Source organism: Palaemon carinicauda, chromosome 25 (genome assembly GCF_036898095.1).
Source record: "Palaemon carinicauda isolate YSFRI2023 chromosome 25, ASM3689809v2, whole genome shotgun sequence".
NCBI classification, from domain to species: Eukaryota; Metazoa; Arthropoda; class Malacostraca; order Decapoda; family Palaemonidae; genus Palaemon; species Palaemon carinicauda.
This window is the reverse complement of record NC_090749.1, coordinates 98,425,467-98,441,898: the sequence shown is the minus strand read 5'-3', so window position 1 is coordinate 98,441,898 and position 16,432 is coordinate 98,425,467. Positions and strand designations below refer to the sequence as shown.

General features: G+C 45.7%; 1 protein-coding gene across 1 annotated transcript; it reads left to right on the top strand.

Moving 5' to 3' along the window:
• The first annotated feature begins 13,088 nt into the window (after positions 1-13,088).
• Positions 13,089-14,336, top strand: LOC137619162 (uncharacterized). The gene has a single exon (XM_068349348.1). It carries the CDS (start codon positions 13,089-13,091, stop codon positions 14,334-14,336), a length of 1,248 nt encoding a protein of 415 aa, XP_068205449.1.
• The last annotated feature ends 2,096 nt before the right edge of the window (positions 14,337-16,432 follow it).

Genomic DNA, 16,432 nt, shown 5'->3' with positions numbered 1-16,432 from the left:
GAGAACATCGCCGTAAAATCGTGCTATCATTCCAGTGCTTAAAGCCACGTGACTCAGTGTATAGCCACGTGACTCAGTGTATATGTGCACAATTTTGCGCCTATAAGGAACAAGAACATCGCCGTAAAATCGTGCTATCTTACCAGTGCTTAAAGCCACGTGACTCAGTGTATAACCACGTGACTCAGTGTATATGTGCACAATTTTGCGCCTATGAGGTACAAGAACATCGCCGTAAAATCATGCTATCATACCAGTGCTTAAAGCCACGTGACTCAGTGTATAGCCACGTGACTCAGTGTATATGTGCACAATTATACGCCTGTAAGGTACGAGAACCTCGCCGTAAAATCGTGCTACCATACCAGTGCTTAAAGCCACGTGACTCAGTGTATAGCCACGTGACTCAGTGTATATGTGCACAGTTTTGCGCCTATAAGGAACGTGAACATCGACGTAAAATCGTACTATCATACCAGTGCTTAAAGCTACGTGACTCAGTGTATAGCCACGTGACTCAGTGTATATGTGCACAATTTTGCGCCTATAAGGAACGAGAACATCGCCGTAAAATCGTGCTATCATTCCAGTGCTTAAAGCCACGTGACTCAGTGTATAGCCACGTGACTCAGTGTATATGTGCACAATTTTGCGCCTATAAGGAACAAGAACATCGCCGTAAAATCGTGCTATCTTACCAGTGCTTAAAGCCACGTGACTCAGTGTATAGCCACGTGACTCAGCGTATATGTGCACAATTTTGCGCCTATGAGGTACAAGAACATCGCCGTAAAATCATGCTATCATACCAGTGCTTAAAGCCACGTGACTCAGTGTATAGCCACGTGACTCAGTGTATATGTGCACAATTATACGCCTGTAAGGTACGAGAACCTCGCCGTAAAATCGTGCTACCATACCAGTGCTTAAAGCCACGTGACTCAGTGTATAGCCACGTGACTCAGTGTATATGTGCACAGTTTTGCGCCTATAAGGAACGTGAACATCGCCGTAAAATCGTACTATCATACCAGTGCTTAAAGCTACGTGACTCAGTGTATAGCCACGTGACTCAGTGTATATGTGCACAATTTTGCGCCTATAAGGAACGAGAACATCGCCGTAAAATCGTGCTATCATACCAGTGCTTAAAGCCACGTGACTCAGTGTATAGCCACGTGACTCAGTGTATATGTGCACAATTTTGCGCATATAAGGAACGAGAATATCGCCGTAAAATCGTGCTATCTTACCAGTGCTTAAAGCCACGTGACTCAGTGTATAGCCACGTGACTCAGTGTATATGTGCACAATTTTGCGCCTATAAGGTACGAGAACATCACCGTAAAATCGTGCTATCATATCAGTGCTTAAAGCCACGTGACTCAGTGTATAGCCACGTGACTCAGTGTATATGTGCACAATTTTGCGCCTATAAGGTACGAGAACATCGCCGTAAAATCGTGCTATCATACCAGTGATTGAAGCCACGTGACTCAGTGTATAGCCACGTGACTCAGTGTATATGTGCACAATTAGGGCCTATAAGGAACGAGAACATTGCCGTAAAATCGTGCTATCATTCCAGAGCTTAAAGCCACGTGACTCAGTGTATATGTGCACAATTTTGCGCCTATAAGGAACGAGAACATCGCCGTAAAATCGTGCTATCATACCAGTGCTTAAAGCCACGTGACTCAGTGTATAGCCACGTGACTCAGTGTATATGTGCACAATTTTGCGCCTATAAGGTACGAGAACATCGGCGTAAAATCGTGCTATCATACCAGTGCTTAAAGCCACGTGACCCAGTGTATATGTGCACAATTATGCGCCTATAAGGTACGAGAACATTGCCGTAAAATCATGCTATCATACCAGTGCTTAAAGCCACGTGACTCAGTGTATAGCCACGTGACTCAGTGTATATGTGCACAATTTTGCGCCTATAAGGTACGAGAACATCGCCGTAAAATCGTGCTATCATACCAGTGATTGAAGCCACGTGACTCAGTGTATAGCCACGTGACTCAGTGTATATGTGCACAATTAGGGCCTATAAGGAACGAGAACATTGCCGTAAAATCGTGCTATCATTCCAGAGCTTAAAGCCACGTGACTCAGTGTATATGTGCACAATTTTGCGCCTATAAGGAACGAGAACATCGCCGTAAAATCGTGCTATCATACCAGTGCTTAAAGCCACGTGACTCAGTGTATAGCCACGTGACTCAGTGTATATGTGCACAATTTTGCGCCTATAAGGTACGAGAACATCGGCGTAAAATCGTGCTATCATACCAGTGCTTAAAGCCACGTGACCCAGTGTATATGTGCACAATTATGCGCCTATAAGGTACGAGAACATTGCCGTAAAATCATGCTATCATACTAGTGCTTAAAGCCACGTGACTCAGTGTATATGTGCACAATTTTGCGCCTATAAGGAACGTGTACATCGCCGTAAAATCGTGCTATCATACCAGTGCTTAATGCCACGTGACTCAGTGTATAGCCACGTGACTCAGTGTATATGTGCACAATTTTGCGCCTATAAGGAACGAGAACATCGCCGTAAAATCGTGCTATCATTCCAGCGCTTAAAGCCACGTGACTCAGTGTATAGCCACGTGACTCAGTGTATATGTGCACAATTTTGCGCCTATAAGGAACGTGAACATCGCCGTAAAATCGTGCTATCATACCAGTGCTTAAAGTCACGTGACTCAGTGTATAGCCACGTGACTCAGTGTATATGTACACAATTTTGCGCCTATAAGGAACGAGAACATCGGCGTAAAATCGTGCTATCATTCCAGTGCTTTAAGCCACGTGACTCAGTGTATATGTGCACAATTTTGCGCCTATAAGGAACGAGAACATCGCCGTAAAATCGTGCTATCTTACCAGTGCTTAAAGCCACGTGACTCAGTGTATAGCCACGTGACTCAGTGTATATATGCACAATTTTGCGCCTATAAGGTACGAGAACATCGCCGTAAAATTGTGCTATCATTCCAGTGCTTAAAGCCACTTGACTCACTGTATAGCCACGTGACTCGGTGTATATGTGCACATTTTTGCGCCTATAAGGAACGAGAACATCGCCGTAAAATCGTGCTATCATTCCAGTGCTTAAAGCCACGTGACTCAGTGTATAGCCACTTGACTCAGTGTATATGTGCACAATTTTGCGCCTATAAGGAACGAGAACATCGCCGTAAAATCGTGCTATCATTCCAGTGCTTAAAGCCACGTGACTCAGTGTATAGCCACGTGACTCAGTGTATATGTGCACAATTTTGCGCCTATAAGGAACGAGAACATCGCCGTAAAATCGTGCTATCTTACCAGTGCTTAAAGCCACGTGGCTCAGTGTATAGCCACGTGACTCAGTGTATATGTGCACAATTTTGCGCCTATAACGTACAAGAACATCGCCGTAAAATCATGCTATCATACCAGTGCTTAAAGCCACGTGACTCAGTGTATAGCCACGTGACTCAGTGTATATGTGCACAATTATACGCCTGTAAGGTACGAGAATATCGCCGTAAAATCGTGCTATCATACCAGTGCTTAAAGCCACGTGACTCAGTGTATAGCCACGTGACTCAGTGTATATGTGCACAATTTTGCGCCTATAAGGAACGAGAACATCGGCGTAAAATCGTGCTATCATTCCAGTGCTTAAAGCCACGTAACTCAGTGTATATGTGCACAATTTTGCGCATATAAGGAACGAGAATATCGCCGTAAAACTTTGCTATCTTACCAGTGCTTAAAGCCATGTAACTCAGTGTATAGCCACGTGACTCAGTGTATAGCCACGTGACTCAGTGTATAGCCACGTGACTCAGTGTATATGTGCACAATTTTTGCGCCTATAAGGTACGAGAACTTCGCCGTAAAATCGTGCTATCATACCAGTGCTTGAAGCCACGTGACTCAGTGTATAGCCACGTGACTCAGTGTATATGTGCACAATTTCGGCCTATAAGGAACGAGAACATTGCCGTAAAATCGTGCTATCATTCCAGTTCTTAAAGCCACGTGACTCAGTGTATATGTGCACAATTTTGCGCCTATAAGGAACGAGAACATCGCCGTAAAATCGTGCTATCTTACCAGTGCTTAAAGCCACGTGACTCAGTGTATATGTGCACATTTTTGCGCCTAGAGGGTAGGAGAACATCGCCGTAAAATCGTGCTATCACACCAGTGCTTAAAGCCACGTGACTCAGTGTATAGCCACGTGACTCAGTGTATATGTGCACAATTTTGCGCCTATAAGGTACGAGAACATCGCCGTAAAATCGTGCTATCATACCAGTGCTTAAAGCCACGTGACTCAGTGTATAGCCACGTGACTCAGTGTATATGTGCACAATTGTGCGCCTAAAAGGTACGAGAACATTGCCGTAAAATCGTGCTATCATACCAGTGCTAAAAGCCACGTGACTCAGTGTATATGTGCACAATTTTGCGCCTATAAGGAACGTGTACATCGCCGTAAAATCGTGCTATCATACCAGTGCTTAATGCCACGTGGTGACTCAGTGTATATGTGCACAATTTTGCGCCTATAAGGAACGAGAACATCGCCGTAAAATCGTGCTATCATTCCAGCGCTTAAAGCCACGTGACTCAGTGTATAGCCACGTGACTCAGTGTATATGTGCACAATTTTGCGCCTATAAGGAATGTGAACATCGCCGTAAAATCGTGCTATCATACCAGTGCTTAAAGCCACGTGACTCAGTGTATAGCCACGTGACTCAGTGTATATGTGCACAATTATGCACCTATAAGGTACGAGAACATCGCCGTTAAATTGTGTTATCATACCAGTGCTTAAAGCCACGTGACTCAGTGTATAGCCACGTGACTCAGTGTATATGTGCACAATTTTGCGCCTATAAGGAACGAGAACATCGGCGTAAAATCGTGCTATCATTCCAGTGCTTAAAGCCACATGACTCAGTGTATATGTGCACAATTTTGCGCCTATAAGGAACGAGAACATCGCCGTAAAATCGTGCTATCTTACCAGTGCTTAAAGCCACGTGACTCAGTGTATAGCCACGCGACTCAGTGTATATATGCACAATTTTGCGCCTATAAGGTACGAGAACATCGCCGTAAAATCGTGCTATCATACCAGTGCTTAAAGCCACGTGACTCAGTGTATAGCCATGTGACTCAGTGTATATGTGCACAATTTTGCGCCTATAAGGTACGAGAACATCGCCGTAAAATCGTGCTATCATTCCAGTGCTTATTGCCACGTGACTCAGTGTATATGTGCACATTTTTGCGCCTATAAGGAACGAGAACATCGGCGTAAAATCGTGCTATCATTCCAGTGCTTAATGCCACGTGACTCATTGTATAGCCACGTGACTCAGGGTATATGTGAACAATTTTGCGCCTATAAGGAACGAGAACATTGCTGTAAAATCGTGCTATCATTCCAGTGCTTGAAGCTACGTGACTCAGTGTATAGCCACGTGACTCGGTGTATATGTGCACATTTTTGCGCCTATAAGGAACGAGAACATCACCGTAAAATCGTAATATCATTCCAGTGCTTAAAGCCACGTGACTCAGTGTATAGCCACGTGACTCAGTGTATATGTGCACAATTTTGCGCCTATAAGGAACGAGTACATCGCCGTAAAATCGTGCTATCATTCCAGTGCTTAAAGCCACCTGACTCAGTGTATAGCAAAGTGACTCGGTGTATATGTGCACATTTTTGCGCCTATAAGGTACGAGAACATCGGCGTAAAATCGTGATTTCATTCCAGTGCTTAAAGCCACGTGTCTCAGTGTATAGCCACGTGACTCAGTGTATATGTGCACAATTTTGCGCCTATAAGGAACGAGAACATCGGCGTAAAATCGTGCTCTCATTCCAGTGCTTAAAGCCACGTGACTTAGTATATATGTGCACATTTTTGCGCCTATAAGGTACGAGAAGATCGGCGTAAAATCGTGCTATCATTCCATTGCTTAAAGCCACGTGACTCAGTGTATAGCCACGTGACTCAGTGTATATGTGCACATTTTTGCGCCTATAAGGAGCGAGAACATCGGCGTAAAATCGTGCTCTCATTCAAGTGCTTAAAGCCACGTGACTCAGTATATATGTGCACATTTTTGCGCCTATAAGGTACGAGAACATCGGCGTAAAATCGTGCTATCATTCCAGTGCTTGAAGCCACGTGACTCAGTATATATGTGCACATTTTTGCGCCTATAAGGTACGAGAACATCGGCGTAAAATCGTGATTTCATTCCAGTGCTTAAAGCCACGTGACTCAGTGTATAGCCACGTGACTCAGTGTATATGTGCACAATTTTGCGCCTATAAGGAACGAGAACATCGGCGTAAAATCGTGCTATCATTCCAGTGCTTGAAGCCACGTGACTCAGTGTATACGTGCACATTTTTGCGCCTATAAGGTACGAGAACATTGGCGTAAAATCGTGCTATCATTCCAGTGCTTAAAGCCAAGTGACTCAGTGTATAGCCACGTGACTCAGTGTATATATGCACAATTATACGCCTATAAGGAACGAGAACATCGGCGTAAAATCGTGCTATCATACCAGTGCTTAAAGCCACGTGACTCAGTGTATAGCCACGTGACTCAGTGTATATGTGCACATTTTTGCGCCTGTAAGGAACGAGAACATCGCCGTAAAATCGTGCTATCTTACCAGTGCTTAAAGCCACGTGACTCAGTGTATAGCCACGTGACTCAGTGTATATATGCACAATTTTGCGCCTATAAGGTACGAGAACATCGCCGTAAAATCGTGCTATCATTCCAGTGCTTAAAGCTACGTGACTCAGTGTATAGCCACGTGACTCAGTGTACATGTGCACAATTTTGCGCCTATAAGGTACGAGAACATTGCCGTAAATTCGTGCTATCATACCAGTGCTTAAAGCCACGTGACTCAGTGTATAGCCACGTGACTCAGTGTATATGTGCACATTTTTGCGCCTATAAGTAACGAGAACATCGGCGTAAAATCGTGCTATTATTCCAGTGCTTAAAGCCACGTGACTCAGTGTATAGCCACTTGACTCAGGGTATATGTGCACAATTTTGGGTCTATAAGGAACGAGAACATCGCCGTAAAATCGTGCTATCATTCCAGTGCTTAAAGCCACGAGACTCAGTATATAGCCACGTGACTCGGTGTATATGTGCACATTTTTGCGCCTATAAGGAACGAGAACATCGCCGTAAAATCGTGCTATCATTCCAGTGCTTAAAGCCACGTGACTCAGTGTATAGCTACGTGACTCAGTGTATATGTGCACATTTTTGCTCCTATAAGGAAAGAGAACATCGCCGTAAAATTGTGCTATCATTCCAGTGCTTAAATCCACGTGACTCAGTGTATATGTGCACTTTTTTGCGCCTATAAGGAACGAGAACATCGCAGTAAAATCGTGCTATCATTCCAGTGCTTGAAGCCACGTGACTCAGTATATATGTGCACAATTTTGCGCCTATAAGGAATGAGAACATCGCCGGAAAATCGTGCTATCCTTCCAGTGCTTAAAGCCACGTGACTCAGTGTATAGCCACATGACTCAGTGTATATGTGCACATTTTTGCGCCTATAAGGTACGAGAACATCGGCGTAAAATCGTGCTATCATTCCAGTGCTTAAAGCCATGTGACTCAGTGTATAGCCACGTGACTCAGTGTATATGTGCACATTTTTGCGCCTATAAGGAACGAGAACATCGGCGTAAAATCGTGCTATCATACCAGTGCTTAAAGCCACGTGACTCAGTGTATAGCCACGTGACTCAGTGTATATGTGCACATTTTTGTGCCTATAAGGAACGAGAACATCGGCGTAAATCGTGCTATCATTCCAGTGCTTAAAGCCACGTGACTCAGTGTATAGCCACGTGACTCAGGGTATATGTGCACAATTTTGCGCCTATAAGGAACGAGAACATCGCCGTAAAATCGTTCTATCATTCCAGTGCTTAAAGCCACGTGACTCAGTGTATATGTGCACAATTTTGCGCCTATAAGGAACGAGAACATCGGCGTAAAATCGTGCTATCATTCCAGTGCTTAAAGCCACGTGACTCAGTGTATAGCCACGTGACTCAGTGTATATGTGCACATTTTTGCGCCTATAAGGAACGAGAACATCGTCGTAAAATCTTGCTATCTTACCAGTGCTTAAAGCCACGTGACTCAGTGTATAGCCACGTGACTCAGTGTATATATACACAATTTTGCGCCTATAAGGTACAAGAACATCCCCGTAAAATCGTGCTATCATACCAGTGCTTAAAGCCACGTGACTCAGTGTATATGTGCACAATTTTGCGCCTATAAGGTACGAGAACATCGCCGTAAAATCGTGCTATCATACCAGTGCTTAAAGCCACGTGACTCAGTGTATAGCCACGTGACTCAGTGTATATGTGCACATTTTTGCGCCTATAAGGAACGAGAACATCGGCGTAAAATCGTGCTATCATTCCAGTGCTTAAAGGCACGTGACTCAGTGTATAGCCACGTGACCCAGGGTATATGTGCACAATTTTGCGCCTATAAGGAACGAGAACATCGCCGTAAAATCGTGCTATCATTCCAGTGCTTAAAGCCACGTGACTCAGTGTATAGCCACGTGACTCGGTGTATATGTGCTCCTATAAGGAACGAGAACATCGCCGTAAAATTGTGCTATCATCCCAGTGCTTAAAGCCACGTGACTCAGTGTATAGCCACGTGACTCAGTGTATATGTGCACATTTTTGCGCCTATAAGGAAAGAGAACATCGCCGTAAAATTGTGCTATCATTCCAGTGCTTAAGGCCATGTGACTCAGTGTATATGAGCACATTTTTGCGCCTATAAGGAAAGAGAACATCGCCGTAAAATTGTGCTATCATTCCAGTGCTTAAAGCCACGTGACTCAGTGTATATGTGCACATTTTTGCGCCTATAAGGAAAGAGAACATCGCCGTAAAATTGTGCTATCATTCCAGTGCTTAAAGCCACGTGACTCAGTGTATATCTGCACTTTTTTGCGCCTATAAGGAACGAGAACATCGCCGTAAAATCGTGCTATCATTCCAGTGCTTAAAGCCACGTGACTCAGTATATATGTGCACAATTTTGCGCATATAAGGAATGAGATCATCGCCGTAAAATCGTGCTATCATTCCAGTGCTCAAAGCCACGTGACTCGGTGTATAGCCACGTGACTCCGTGTATATGTGCAAAATTATGCGCCTATAAGGTACGAGAATATCGGCGTAAAATCGTGCTATCATTCCAGTGCTTAAAGCCACGTGACTCAGTGTATATGTGCACATTTTTGCGCCTATAAGGAACGAGAACATCGGCGTAAAATCGTGCTATCATACCAGTGCTTAAAGCCACGTGACCCAGTGTATAGCCACGTGACTCAGTGTATATGTGCACATTTTTGCGCCTATAAGGAACGAGAACATCGGCGTAAAATCGTGCTATCTTACCAGTGCTTAAAGCCACGTGACTCAGTGTATAACCACGTGACTCAGTGTATATGTGCACAATTTTGCGCCTATAAGGTACGAGAACATCGCCGTAAAATCGTGCTATCATACCACTGCTTAAAGCCACGTGACTCAGTGTATATGTGCACATTTTTGCGCCTATAAGGTACGAGAACATCGGCGTAAAATCGTGCTATCATTCCAGTGCTTAAAGCCACGTGACTCAGTGTATAGCCACGTGACTCAGTGTATATGTGCACATTTTTGCGCCTATAAGGAACGAGAACATCGGCATAAAATCGTGCTATCATTCCAGTGCTTAAAGCCACGTGACTCAGTGTATAGCCACGTGACTCAGTGTATATGTGCACATTTTTGCCCTATAAGGAACGAGAACATCGGCGTAAAATCGTGCTATTATTGCGCCGTTACGAACGAACAATAAGTGTTTCCTTTCCCCCCGTAAATATCGGCGTAAAGTTGTGCTTATATTCCCAGTGCCTACAGCCACGTGTCTCAGTGAATATGTGCACGATTTTCCGCTTATGAAGAACCTACAATAGGTGTTTTCATAAGCTTCTCCCGTGAATATCGGCGAAAAATCGTGCTTTTTCACTGACCTCAGTTTGTTTATTAAAGAATTTACTCACAAAGACTCATGTAAAAGATTAATTTTTACCAAGATTAATTACTTCAATGCTGTGAGAACACAACAGTGATCTAACCCAGTGGCAACATACCTGATACAACGAATCTATCACCGACCTAAGTTTCCTCTCTATTTAACGGCCAGAGAGCACAAAACTCTAAGGGCTTAAAACCGAATGTTTCACGACTCCATCATTAATCTCTTTTTCTTTCTTTCTTTTTTTTTTTTTTTTTAAATACTCTCAACCTCAAAGACAACACAGAAGAGCTATTTACTCCAGTGCTTTTCCTGATATAACCCATAAACCAGTGTCAAGAAGGGCTTTTGTAACCCAAAGCTCTATTTATTTTATCTCATTCTTTAGAATTAGACAATGCACATCCAACCAGCCCAACCTAGTGCTCTGTTGCCGTGCCATTTGACTCTAAGTGAAACCAAACTCCTCCCCATTGCATTGCGTGCAACGGACCGTTTTCAGCCATCTTTTGCTTCTTCTCTACAAGTCATATGTGTTAAGTCTAATCACCCTTGGTACCCTAATAATGGCTGATGATGGCGCCCAGACCCCTTCTCTAGGGGGCATTAAAAGGAAAAGTGTCGAAGCTATCTCTCCAAATGGTGGGGACTCTTCTAGAATGAGAAGAGACTCCCACATCAGCTAGGGAGAATCTGAAGCCGGAGCTTCAGACATTGAACGCCTCCACCTAGACCTTTCGCAATCCAAAACAGGCTCCCCTGACCCGGTACCCAAAATGGACGAAACAGATAACAGAACAGAGATAGGAATAAAGGATATTTCAGCAGCCCCTCAACAGGAAACGGCTATTCCCCCCTCTGTCAGGCCCAAGACAGGAACACGGCCTACTGCCAAGCTCGACATAGGCAGTCAAGAGAGTGCACGGCACGCAAAAACAAGGACCCAAGGTAATAGGAGGCCCACGGAGAACACGACGTTGAATGTCGCAGGTAAACTACAACCAACAGTTCCTTCCCTAGCAGATCTTCCAAGATTCAAAGCCTCTAGGGACTAACTCAAACCACTCCCCTAGTAAATTGATAGACTTAGCAGTAAAATCAGGTAAAGAAGCAGGTCGTGCCATAGCTTACACTTACAAAATAACTAACGATGGGAACTTCATCCTCTTTCCCAACTCTTTCCCAAGAATGTCAAAGCAGTCGAAACCTTTAGGAACTATCGCCACTTTACAGAACTCGACCCCTCCCAAAGAAGGCGAAAAATTTATGTGTATGGATAACCCCTCTATCTTGACTTAGATTTCATCAACGAACACCCGGCCATTTCAGAAGCTGTTCGCAAACAGTACAAGAAGAACAAGCAGAAGTTTGATACCACCACAGTAGTATGCACCTTCACAGGCCCCTCCACTCCCCAATTTCTCGATCTAAATCATTGGGGCAAATACAGAGATGCAGACTATATCCTGCAGCCCACAAGATGTTTTAATTGCCAGCGTTTTGGGCACCACAAGAGTCAGTGCCAACACGAGACTAGATGTGGGGTATGCTCGGAGAAACACAAAACTGAAGTCTGTATCACTAAACACGAAAACAATCTGCCAATCATAGCCAAGTGCCCCAATTGCTCCGCGACCATCACGCCTGGAACAAACGCTGCCCAGCTTTCATCAATGAGCTAAATCGAAGGGGCACCCCAGCACCTTCATGAACTCAAATCAATCCTTCCCACCTCTCCTTCCGCCTTCACCCATCTCACCAATCCTACGCTGAAGCTGCAAAACCAGCTATCCGACCCTCTGGCACTGAACCTCCTTGCACGCCTCCCCATCATAGCCCTGCTCCCCTCTCTCCAGCAAGCTCGGACCCCACCCCCTCCTCATCCTCGCAGCAGGTCCCTCCACCTGAACCGGATATCGACCCCTCCACCTCTTCCTGTCCAAGCATCTCCGCCGGCTCTTCAGGTTCGACCGAGCCTGTCCCTGCGGTACAGCACTCTGCTGGCTCTTCTGGCTCGACCGAGCCTGTCCCTGCAGTATAGCACTCTGCTGGCTCTTCAGGCTCGACCGAGCATGTCCCTGCAGTACAGCACTCTGCTTCCACCTCACCCACACCCAACCACTCAGCAAACAGATTACCTAATAGTAGGCTATTACTGGAACCCAACCCAACCTCTCCTTCCCAGCCCGATCTCTTACCCTGCTGCTCTTGCATTAAAAAATTGCAAGAAATCACTATAAACCTCTATTCAGCCCTTCATGGGGCCCCCGGGCTCTCCCCAGACTACACGCGTATCATAGCAAACCTGATTAAGGACCTGACCCAATACCATGGATCCTTGCAGCAATGATAGCTCGGACTCTGAAGTTGACCTACACACATATGAAACCAGCGAGGGACTTGGAATTATGCAGTGGAACATCACAGGAGTTAGCAGCAAGTATGCACTCCTGTTATCTCAGACTGCCACCCTCAAGCCAGACGTGGTTCTCTTACAGGAGATATTGCTCAGGGAGAACTCACTCTTCTCTTACAAAGGATACACTATACACAAATCTCTTCGCACAGACACAACACGGGGACTACTCACACTAGTAAAAGACACAATACAGTCCACAAAGCTACCGACAATACAGTGCGGAGAAGCTGAACTGCTCAGTGTAGAAATCAGACTGGCCCACACAACACTCACCTACACAACATATATAAAAGCCCGAGAAAGAGTCTGGAAGCTGAAAACCTTTTTGCTTCCATCTCCGCTTCCAACGCCATCCTAGCAGGTGATCAAAATGATCACCACCCCTTTTTACACTCTCCAAGTACAAACCCACTGGGAGGCACTTATACTCCCTCCTTCAGGATTTCCCTAACGTTGTCCTTCTGAACAGGCTACCTGCCAGCACCCACATTGCTGGTGGCACCCTAGATTTAATGTTCATCCCAAGAGCCCTCCACAACGCCGCCTCCTGGATGTTACACCCGTCCCTCGCCAGTGACCACTTTGCCATCCTCACCACGGTACCAACCCCCAAACTTCCACCAATCCCACCACCCCCAGCAAGATGGAATCCTGATTTTGCCCAATGGGACATCTTCGAGAGGCACATGACAACATGGGCTCTCCAGCTCGCAGAAAACCCATCTGAGGACCCCACCTTCCTCCTTACGGAGTTTACAAAACAAACCACCCTGGCTGCGGATGCCTCCATGCCCAGGAAAGGCAGGAACCCGCAACACAATCATAAGGACGCGTGGTACTACTGCCCGCACATAAAAGAAATGAACAGACAAATAAACAGGACAAGGAAGCTCTTCAGACGTCACAGGACTGATGGGCTACTCCTTCTACTGAGGGAGCTCATAGTCGAAGCAGTTCAAGTTGCCAACGAAGTAAAAAGGGAAAAATGGCTCCAATGGTGCAGCCAAATTTCACAACAAACATCTCTCAAAGCCATCTGGGCCTGGTTTAACAAGGTCTCAGGATCCAAAAGACACCAGACCAAGCCCACTCATCCTCAACCCCATCAAGAGGCCATGAACATAGCTCAAACCTTTGCAAATCGGATGAAATCAACTAACCTATGCCCAGCTACCCAGGCCAGGCAGGAACAACTTCGGCTCAGAAGAAATGACCTATTCAGAGCAGCCTGCAATGAACCGTCATGCACTGATGCGCTCTCCACTTCGGCCGAACTTGATGCTGCCCTAGCTAAATGTAGAGACACAGCCCCTGGAGTCGATGGCATTTCTTTTTCTATGCTAAAGCATCTTGGCGAACCTGCCAAAAATAGCTACTTACACATAATTAACCTAACGCATGCTCAGCACATCAGGCCCGAACCATGGAACAAACAGGACACCAATCCAATACCAAAGCCTAAGGAAATAAATGCCTATCGTACCATTGCCCTACTCAGCTGCACTGGCAAGGTAGCTGAACGGATGGTCCTCCGGCGGCTTCAGTGGGTGGTGGGCCCTTTGCACGACAGGCTCTATGCCTACACGAGAGGCATTGGAACACAAGAATGTCTAGCTGATGTCATGGCCACAGTCAACGGAAAAAGCGAACTAGTTGTTTTCCTTGATCTTGAGAAAGCCTATGAGCTAGCCAGCTCTAACGCCATTTTGACATCACTAGTCATCAAAGGCGTCAGAGGCCACCTCCTTGGGTGGACGTAGAAATATACCCAAAACAGGGAAGCTAGAGTTACATTCCAGGGAGCCACGTCACCATACATACCACTCGAAAATGGCACTCCACAAGGAGGGATATTAAGCCCCTTTTTATTCAATGTACTCATTGAAAATATATTGAAAGAAGACTACCCGGAGGGCATTCAAATCTTCATCTACGCAGACGATATCTGTGTTGTCTGCCCACACACAGTCAACAACAAACACCGTAAAATGCAAATCCCCCTAGACACCATTGCAGCAAGCTGCCAGGTCTTAGGACTGAAAATAAACCCGAACAAGACCAAAGCCATGGCTGTCAAGCACTCTCAACCCCCCCCCCTCCACTAAACCTACTAGGAACACCTATTGAATGGGTCAACAACTTTACCTATTTAGGTGTTAACGTCAACTTCAGGCTATCACCCATCCCCGAAATAACGCTCTTCAAGCACAAGGCCAATAGCCGACTGAACGCACTCCGACGCATTACGTCCCTAAACCAGGGTGCCACACATCACATTCTAAGACTCTTCTACATTCAGGCTGTACGCTCTTTGGTAGAATATGCAGTCCCTGTTCTCACTACCCTCAGCCCTACACAGGAAAAGACCATCGAAGTAATTCAAAATAATGCCATGAGGACCATCCTCGGTGCCCCGATTTGGAGCAGGCTCTCACTGCTTCGAGTCAAAACCCATCTCCTGCCACTCACAGATAGGATAAACTCACGGAACAGCTCTATAATCTTCAAAACTTTCAAGACCCACCGGAACTGCCCACTCCATAACAAACTTCAAGGCCTAATCTATCTTTCGGAAGATTTGGCCCCTCCTCACACCTATGTTGGCCATCTTATCACAGCCCTAAGATCCACCGGCTCTCAGACAATGCTATCTACACTAAAAAAGACACCTTACACCCGGACTTTTTGGAAAAACCCCCCTGGATTCCCAGCCCAATCAAGTACCATTACACCACCCTCCCGTTCTCCAAGGCGCTATGCCCCCCAGCACAGGCCTTTAGAGCGGCCCTTGATTCAGTCACCCTCACGCTCGCTGACAATGTGTATTATACTGACGGCTCTGTAGACAGGGAGGTTCCTGCAGCAGCTGCAGTAGTTTACTCCCCACATTTCTCGGCCTGCTGGAGGATCTCCAACAATGACTCCACACTCCAAACTGAACTAGTTGCCATACTCAAAGCCCTCACACACTCACTCACCAGTTAAGGTAACACCACGATACATACTGACTCCAGAGGAACCATGGCAGCAATCAGGAGCCAAGATATCCGAGAAAACACACTCATCATGTCCTCCATCAGACAGATAGCCCACACACATGCTCTCCAGAACCGACAGGTCACGCTAAATTGGATCCCCAGTCATATAGGTATACTCGGTAATGAAGAAGCCGATCGATTAGCAAAGCAGGCCCTCCAAGTCACCACTATCAGCATAACCCTCAACCCATCGCATGAACAGTTCAAATCAGCAATGAATGCTTACTGTCAAACACAACTACATAGCTCCATCAGACAAACCCTATTGGCCTCGTCAAAATCAGCAAAATGGTATATCAACACTACCAACCTGGCACCACATGATCTACCAAAGAACACGCCCCGCAAACTAGCAGTAATCTACCACAGACTAAGGTTAAGGTACCCCTGCTCATGGGAAATCATCAACCCTGAGGGTAGGCAATGCAAGTGCTGTGAAGCTGTTCCGTCACTCCCACTAGAGCATTACCTCTGCCACTGACCAGAAACCACAAATCTAAGACAAAACCTCGGCCAATGAGTGTCGCATACTGCAGAACAGGTGACTGCCCACATTCTCAAAAACATAGAGACGCTTGCAGGTTTTCTGCGATCTTACCCCCCACCTAGGTAAGAAGACAGTCTCTCCCAGCCTTTGCAGAGATCAACTCTCAACCACTCTTAGTCCTCTTCTCCTTGGTTAAGGCTTCCCCCCGCTCTTTTTTGCCATCTAACGCAAATCACTCCGCTCCTCTCCCAGCCCCTCTAACTCACTGGGACCAAGCTCTATAACCTTTCACCCTTAAAACTTCATCTCAACTCTTTGGCCCTCAACAGGA

Excerpts from the sequence above, each read along its gene's own strand:
- LOC137619162 (XM_068349348.1), top strand. The coding sequence starts at position 13,089 with ATGTTCATCCCAAGAGCCCTCCACAACGCCGCCTCCTGGATGTTACAC.